Source organism: Gavialis gangeticus, unplaced genomic scaffold, assembly GCF_001723915.1.
Source record: "Gavialis gangeticus isolate Ggan-Ray unplaced genomic scaffold, GavGan_comp1, whole genome shotgun sequence".
Taxonomy (NCBI): Eukaryota; Metazoa; Chordata; order Crocodylia; family Gavialidae; genus Gavialis; species Gavialis gangeticus.
This window is the reverse complement of record NW_017729022.1, coordinates 44,759,258-44,768,052: the sequence shown is the minus strand read 5'-3', so window position 1 is coordinate 44,768,052 and position 8,795 is coordinate 44,759,258. Positions and strand designations below refer to the sequence as shown.

Sequence of the window (8,795 nt, the reverse complement as noted above, 5' to 3'; positions counted from 1 at the left end):
AGTCCCTGTTCCACCGAGCACTACCAGGAGTGACCAGGAATAACGGTCACAAGCTGGCAGAGGGTAGATTTAGGCTACATATCAGGAGGCGCTACTTCACTGTCGGGGCAGCTAGGATCTGGAACCAACTTCCAAGGGAAGTGGTGCTGGCTTCTACCCTGGGGGTCTTTAAGAGGAGGCTAGATGTACACCTTGCTGGGGTTGTTTGACCCCAGTACTCTTTCCTGCCATGGCAGGGGGTCGGACTAGATGATCTAACTCAGGTCCCTTCCAACCCTAGAAATGATGAAACTATGAAAATGAAGAGAAAAGGTCAATTTGGACAAAGATCTCTCAGAGAAAACTCGGCGTGGTAGATGTCATTTTGTCATTAAAAAAATAGACTAGAAAGAGATTGGACCATGAGATTATCAAGGCTGACCTCAAAGCCTGACTAAAATATTTTCCATGTAAATATCAAATACAAAATTCTGTAAGCTTGATAGCTAATTTTTTAAAATGTTTCTGTGCTTCACATTCTGTCAAATATAATGTTTTACCTCTAGAACAAATACTGTAAAAGAAGTTGGGTTTGATTAGGTTAGAATGAGAGCTAGCTTGTGGCTTATGGTAACCTTTATAAATATTCCACTTTGCATATTTTAGCATAGGATCAGACCTCAACTATATAATATTGTATGAGCTCATTATCCCTCCCCTCCCGCAAACTGTAAAATCTTTAAGTAGTAATTTTGCCATATAATGTAGGTAGAGAAAGTTGAATTTCTAAGAGAATTTTTACCCTATTTGAATTTAGGTTAGTAACATTACAGAACAATACATGCACGAGATTTACCTGCTTTTTAGGGCCAGATATAAAGCTCAATGCAGTAATCAAAATTATATGAAAAATGCATCTAGTAACATTTTAGAAAAATTGTTTGAAATGAGGATTGTATGCATATTTTATGGGCGCATTCAGACAAGCATGCATGTGCCTCTTGCAGCGTCTCAAACCCCTTTGAGATGCCGCAAGAGGCATGTGCGGGAACAAAAAAAAAAGCTCCCTGTGCTGCAAATTTGCAGTGCGGAGGCAAAATTAGACACTTTGATATCCATGGGTCAAAAATAACTCTTGCCGAAAAAAGCAGGGCAGGGCATGGTCCCTGACCATGTCCAAGGCAACAGAGGCTCAGGTCCTCCACATAGCTACTCTGGCAGCCAGTGAGAGCTTCTCTATGGTTGGCCCTTGCCCTGGTGCTCAAGCATGCTGCTTGCCCATGCATGGCAGGCAGTGTGCCAGCTGCAGGGAGGTGGACCTGGGCTCCATGCTGGTAAGTAGGGGGCTGAAGGAGGGAGTGGGGACCACAGGTGCTGGTCCCAGGCTCTAGCTCCCCCTGGCTGCAGATCTGGGAGGAGCCAGGCAGGGTTATTTTGCCCCAAGTGGCACAACTTGCACAACGCCAAAGTGCATGTCCAGGGATGTGCGCTGAGGCAAAAAGCCCTGGCTCAAATTTGCAGCGCTTCTATTTGAGCTGCTGCAAGTGCACATGCCTGCATGTGTGGATGTGCCTACATGCTTAAAACAATACATTACAGTATAAGAAATCAATGAAGTCTTAAAAAGAAGTACATATATCAGATGAGGTATGTGAATAATTATACTGTAGATATTCTACATGTTCCAGATAAGGCCACAGAGAAAATTATAACAGTAAATCCTCTCTCAACTATCTTCTCTTAAAGTAGGCTTTGCAAAAAAGATACCACAATTTGCTATTTTCTAAAGAAGACAAATTAGAATTCATTAAGAAGCCAAATTGCTGCACGTTGTAAATGAAAAACTACATTACCTACTTGGAAACTAGCCAACATACCAGATTCTTGCATTAATAGTGCAGAGTTGAACAATGCCAGTTTATGCTTAGGATTCAATTCTAACGCTTGGTTGAAGTTCTTCAGAGCTTCCGTTGGATCTTTTAGCTCAATATAAACAATTGCCAAATTGTACCACAAGTCTGCATTAGTTTGGTCCAGTTCCAGAGCTCTCAGATATGCTTCTTTAGCTTTCAAAGGTTTATTCATTTTTAGTAGTAATTCACCCCTGTTGACAAAACAGATTAAACTTGTGTCAACATGTTATGGACACATTACAAATGTTGGTAGTTTGTTTTCTTAAATGTAGGGATCTTGGTGATGAACAGGATTTTGATGAAGGAAAGTTTCAATCTGAGGACTTTAGAAGTCAGCAGAGCCTTTTGGAAGGTTGTTGCCCATTTGAACCACCTACCAACTTCACAATACAGTGAAAAAGTACACCAGGAACAAAGCAACAAGATATAATTATTCCAGTTATATAATTATTCCATTGCACATCCCTGGAGACAAACTTTATATAGCAAAAGGTCATGACTTAGGATAAAAATGATGGGTAAAAGACTACTCAATTACCACCACCAACATTTTATCCTCTTCACTTAATGGGTGGCTGATACTTTTTATATTTCTAAACAGCTCACAACTAAGTCCATGATATTAGGTAAATAAACTGTCTATTAGTACTTGGTAATGGCAAAAAGACTTTTGTATATTTTGAAGAATAAAACTTCAAAATTAACAGAAATACCTGCTAATGTAAGCCTGCTTGAAATCTGGCCTCATACTAATTGCTTGTCGATATAATTGATCTGCTTCTTCAAGGCGAGACTCATTTGTCCGAATCAAGTTTGCAAGGTTTATATAAACATTTAGATGATTAGGAGCAACTCGCGCTGCATACTTTTTGCCTGGAATAATCTGGAAAAATATTATGAAATAAGCCAAAAAAAATGAATTAACAGAAGTTAACTCAGAAGGATGACTATAATTATATGTATCAAATTAATTTTCAAATTTTATTAAATCACCAAGGTAACCTGGTATATTCATAATAGCTTGCATTGCCACATCAACAATTGCTTTTACTGGAAACAAAATACATATTTGAAACTATAAGTCCTCAGAATAAATGGCAACCATCCTTCCCTCCCTTCTCCCCACAAAATACGAGCCATTGACATACCAGGAATTTAACTGAAAAAAACAACATTGACACTGATTTACCCATCAGTTACAAATTGCAACACTAAATTTAAGTTAGAACTGAAAATTTTTTCTAAGCAGAAGAATAACAACATAATTGGATGATATCAAATACTTATCAAGCAATAAAAAGCCCCATGAAAAACTCTTCCTAACCTTTCACTAGGAACTGACCAAATCCCAGGACCAACACATGCACCAACTAGTCCACCATCCATCAGAAAAAGCAATTAACTTTAGGTTTAAGATATCCATCCTAATGCTAGTTTGGTTCCTAAAGGAGCTAGACAATGCTATTTAGAGTGACATTAACAGTGTGCCCTAGGATTTAAGTTGTATCAGATCCTCAATATCTTCCATGTTCATTCTTTACACATGAACATTTTAACAACATGTTTGTAGCTGGACATTGTGGTATCATTTAAAAAACAAACACAATACAAGTAATATTCCCTAAACAGAATTTTGGGAAGTGGACTGGAAAGGGTAATGTGAAGCCGCTAATTTTTTTTTAAATGATATTTTTGAGAGTATGTATTTTTAAAAATATTAACAAAGGTTTTTCTATGTCAATTCTCTCTTCGAACTTTGGAAACAAACAGTATTGCATTCTAGTGCAGGGTAACCAAAATAAAAATTACTACAAACAATACATACAAAATGGAACATCCTATTAATTTCTTCTCAAATTGGGTATGAAGAATCAATAATAAAGTAAAGATTTTAAACAATCCTAACTTTAACAAACAAGTGTAAACCTAATATGATTTTAAATTAGACTGCAACACTTAAGAGAAAAAAATTAAAACTTTCCTAAAATATTCAAAAATATTACAAGTCTTTACACTCACAATGAGGAAACAATAGCTATATTTCCTGTACTACAGTCAATCTAAAACAGGTCTGAAGTTTATCTGGATGGTGAGTATTTTTAAAAAACCATTACTACTTACCTGTGGCATCAGTGATTTAGCAATCATGTATGATTCTTCAGCTTCTTTAGTTTTGTTTAAATTTTTATAAGTTCTTCCGACATTCATATGGGCACCAATATCATCTTAAAATAAAAGAGAATGCATTTGACATTCCACTCATGTTTCATAACTTTTATAAATAAGAGTTTATAAAATTATGATCCATGAATAGTGTTAAATATTCATGCCTTTTATCTGTCCTATACTTTGCACAGCATCTAGCACAGAGTTCTTCTGAACAACTAGGACTCTGAGATTATACGATAATTTAATTGAGAGACAGATGAGCATTTGAGATGCCTCTTGGAAAACAGATAAAATATTCTGTTTGTAATTGATATAGTTGTACCCTACTTCCTTGCATACAACATGCACCCAAATACAATAGATACGTTTTTGAAAGATGGAGGGAAAAAAAGAGAGGGTTTTTCCAGCGCTGGCTACACAGAGCTGGAAAAGATCCTAATCTTTAGGTGATTTACCCTCCTCTTCATGCATAACTAAAGCTGAATCCCTAGGTGCTGCTGAAGACTAGTCTCTACGGGTGCATTTATGATTCTGAAGAGTGTCTCTGGTGAACAGAGTCTGAGCAAAAGAGTCTGAGACAGAGAGACAAGGAAAACTAGCAGAGAGCAAAACTTCCCTAAGAAAAGGCATGCTTGATTAGTGGAACATCAAGACTGTTAAAAAGGAGAAGCAATTATTAACAACACACATTGAATGAAGAACAATGACCCTTAGTCAACTGACTCTCAGCCATCTGAAGAATAATACCAGAGTTCCTGAACTGTAGAGCAGAAATTGAACCAGGGTGCCTCTCCAACCCTAGGCAGAAAATGAGCTTCCTTGCTTAATGCACACACCCCTATTTTAGGGGGAAAAAGTACATGGTGTATCTGAGAAAATATGTTGCTAGAATATGTCTTGTGACAGACTTATCACATAAGTAATAAGTATTTCTAGAGAGTTTCTGCAGACAGAGAAAGTCATTATGTATTGATCTTGACCCAAACAAATACCCTTTTGACTTGAAAGGTTTTTGAAACGGCAAGACAATGTAAGGAGGCCTTCTTATATCTACTTCAAAGAAAAAGGCAGAGGAAATAATTAAATCCTTATATACTGTAGACTATTTCTGATTGGATTCCCTCCCAAAGTAGGAAAATGTTAACTTTAATAGCCAAAGAGACTGAAATTTTTTCTATTTAATAATTAAAATTTTTCAATACTATTTATCTTGATTTTGTTTGGGATAAAATCTTCACAGTAATTGTGTCAGAAACAAGATAGTGTATAGGCAAAGAGTCAAGATTAGCTTTTTAAGAATATACAAAATTATGCCTCTATATCAAGACAAGCTGGAGATAATCTTAATTCTATCTTTGTAAGACTGAAATAAAAAAGCAATGGACAAAATACATATGCAGTACTGTGGGAACATTATTTATCCATAAGCAGTCAGTGGATCTTGACAGGTGTTTTTTCAAACGTATTATTGAAGCTGGATCTTGGCTAAACCATCACGTTGTCAAGAACTGAATGCTGCAACATGAAACAATAAGGTTCCCAGTGTCCTACTGATTAAATATTATATGCATACCCATGATTTTGCACATTAGGGTCACCCAACTTTGGCAGCGACCCCAGCGCTCACACATCTTACAGAACAAATACCGAGAGGACACTGCCTTCAGGATTTCCCTCTGCCCACCGTATGGTCCGAAGTGGCAGTACACAGCCCCCTGACTGTGGGTTGCATTGATAACATACATGCATACAGACCCCTGGAGCCTCCCCTGCTGCATGACAGCAAGAGAGGACACTGCTAGGACCCATGGACCACAGAGTCCACAGGTCATCGGTTGGAGAGCCCTGCTGTATAAGATGCACTAAGAAGTCATGCAATATAAATGAATAGTTCTTTCCAGCAGATAAGTTCTAGCTGTAGTGACAGAACAATTTGGCTTACGAACTTTAATGTTTTGTTATGGCCTTTTTGTGATAGACTTATGAAATAATAAGTTATAAATATTTCTAGAAAGTTTATACAGATAGAGAAGGTTGTTATGTATTGATTTTCAACTGAACAAAAACCCTTTTGACTCAAAGGTTTTTGAACTGGCAAGACAAAACCTAAATGTCTCTCATATTTACTTCATAGAACAAGGCAGAGGAAGTGATCCAATAAATCCTCATATACTGTAGGTGAAAAGTGATTTGGCCACAGTAAAATGATTTGTCCACCTCACTGAACATACAAAGCCACCCTTTATATTTACCTAAACTATATTACAAAGCAGTAAGGAATTCCTATTAGAGAATGCTGATCTCGTTTTTTGATGCAGATGAATTTTATACAATTATCTAAAGATCCTATCTCATGTTCTTATTGACAAAAGGAATGCAAGCTGCAATACTTTTTATGATTCTATAATTTAGAGAAACAGCAATGGATTAATTCATAACTGAGTAATAACAAGATGAAATATCAAAGTAAACTGATTCTTTCCACAACTTTTGTAAGTTGTATCAATAATTAAGGTTTGATTTTGACACTACAAAAAACAAATCAACTGATTATTAAAAACAGAAAGAAAACATGCAACTGAGAAGCTAACATCATAAACTTTTTGGAAGTAATTTCTCTTTCAACATAGCAAAGTACAAAGCTATAATCAAATGGCTGGGTGACACCGAGTGAACTGGAGCTAAAGTTGGAGTGGTTGTACTACACTTGTATTGCTTGAGAATCCTAATCATGATAGCAATAAAACTGTTTCTCCTATTACCTTAAATTCCTTACAGAAGAATAATTTTACCATACTACAGGTAAGACTAAGCCTACCAAATATAGTATATACTACAGCATACAGACACGCACTTTCTTTTGGGAAGGCAGAATGAAGAAGAGAAAAAAAGATCAGGGTCGGGGCAAGGAGAAAAGCAGCAGTTTCTTACCTGCCATGACATAAGCTCACCCCGAGGCATACCTAGCAGTGGACTGAAGGCTCTGGACATGCAGATGGGGTGGGGAGTGTCCCCTTGTCAGCCTTACTCCCTACCAGCTAAAAGGTTAACCCTCTCTCAGCTGCTACTTAATGGTATATAACAACTATAAAAAAGCCTAATTCAGCAGCAGCTGTGAGAAGGTTTGTTGTTGGCTGAGCAGACCTCTCTCTGCAGCAGCGTGACAGGGACTGCCTCCATTCTGATGGCCTCCTTAGAAGCTGGGATTTTGAAACAAACTTCTCTTAATTTCTGCCATTTAAGACCCATAGCCCAATTTTTGATTGTTAATTTTAAGGAAAAAGGTGTGTGAGATATACAAATAAATACAGGATTCAGTTACGGTCAACAATTACTGCCGAAGTTATTTCTGAAAACACTATTAAAAAAAATTCAGAATATATGAGAACCCGTCAATAATTTCTACCTGGTTGCACATGTGTGGCTTGAATGAAGAATCTTAATGCTCTTTCAAAATTCTTTTCATTTTCCAATGCATGACCCACATTATTCCACAGTTTGGCATTGTTTTTATTTACCTAAATATGGAAAGCATATAAACATGCAGGATATTAAAACTCTGCTTATTTAACACAACGTGCTTTTAACTACTTTATATACATTCAAAGCTGCACAGAACATAATTTCGTATGTTAGTAAAATTAATCAAGCTACTGTGTAAAAGATGTGTCATGTCCCAGACTGGCAGGATTACAAAAATTCAACTTGTTAGTCAGAATCTATACCAGACTTGTCAAATTCCACCTCTATAGAAAACTAATCTACATTACAATTATTAAGGAAAAAAGTCCATCCTACTTAGTAAGCAAAACTAACCTACCACACACCACTGAATTTCAAAATGGTGTGTGAGCTTATTTCAGGACCATACATTCTTGAAACCTAGGTCAGCAACTGAATAAATGCATCTGTAGGTTCCTAAAAAATGAGTACTTACCCTATATGCCATATTCAAATATTTGATTTATCTTGTGCAAAAACAAAATCAAGGAAAAGCCTCAACATCTTTTTTTTTTCTTCGTTTGCACATTACTTCCAATGCAAGATTACATATTTGTTTCTAAACATTCAAAGAATCAATTACATGTAAATACAATGATGGTGGAAATGTAACTTCTAAAAAAAAATTACTGTTTTTCCCTATTATCAGGCTCTGACACTTAGAATTTTGAAAAGACTAACCAAAATTAGCAATTATGCATTTACCCCGAGCCACCTTGAAACTTAATACTCTACCTTTAATGCGGACATAAACAATGTGTACTCTGATTCCCAATCCCAATTCCTGTGCAGTGTTTTTAAGGCATGAGTGAACAGCACCACAGACAGACAAATCCAGGAGAGCTTTCTTAGCATGCTATTAAAAAAATAAAAATAAAAAGTACATTTAAAAAAAAAACCTTAGAAAACCCCTGCACTCACTGTTCCTGCCTGGCAGAGCTGCCCCTTGCTGCTGTGCACCATGTGGGGGGCCCTGCACAAGCCCCCCAAAGCCCCGAGACCACTGCAGGAGCGGTGAGGCCAGGGTTTTTCTCAGTTTGTTTTTTTCTCAAAAGGCCAGAGATGGACCAGGCTGGGCAGATGTGGGGGGGTTGGGGGATCAGGATTTTTGGGGGTGGCTCATGGCAGAGATCCCCATGCAGTGTGGGGCAGTGGAGGGCAGCAGGAATCATCCCCCTGCCCGGCAGCACCCAGTGAGTGGGGATTTTTTTTAAAGCACTGGGAGCTGGGGCA

At 37.3% G+C, this 8,795-nt stretch overlaps 1 protein-coding gene across 5 annotated transcripts in view; it reads right to left on the bottom strand.

Moving 5' to 3' along the window:
- TMTC3 (transmembrane and tetratricopeptide repeat containing 3) overlaps positions 1–8,795 on the bottom strand; it is a 73,887-nt gene that overhangs the window by 3,333 nt on the left and 61,759 nt on the right. For 4 of the 5 annotated variants that reach the window (XM_019514835.1, XM_019514837.1, XM_019514836.1 and 1 more), the window contains 5 exons: positions 8,298–8,418; positions 7,468–7,579; positions 4,014–4,117; positions 2,606–2,775; positions 1,857–2,083 (listed from right to left, as the gene is read on the bottom strand). In XM_019514835.1, coding sequence (XP_019370380.1) covers positions 1,857–2,083; positions 2,606–2,775; positions 4,014–4,117; positions 7,468–7,579; positions 8,298–8,418 — 734 coding nt within the window. Of the gene's footprint in view, positions 1–1,836; positions 2,084–2,605; positions 2,776–4,013; positions 4,118–7,467; positions 7,580–8,297; positions 8,419–8,795 lie in introns of all 5 variants that reach the window. The other variant, XM_019514840.1, reaches the window with a different exon arrangement.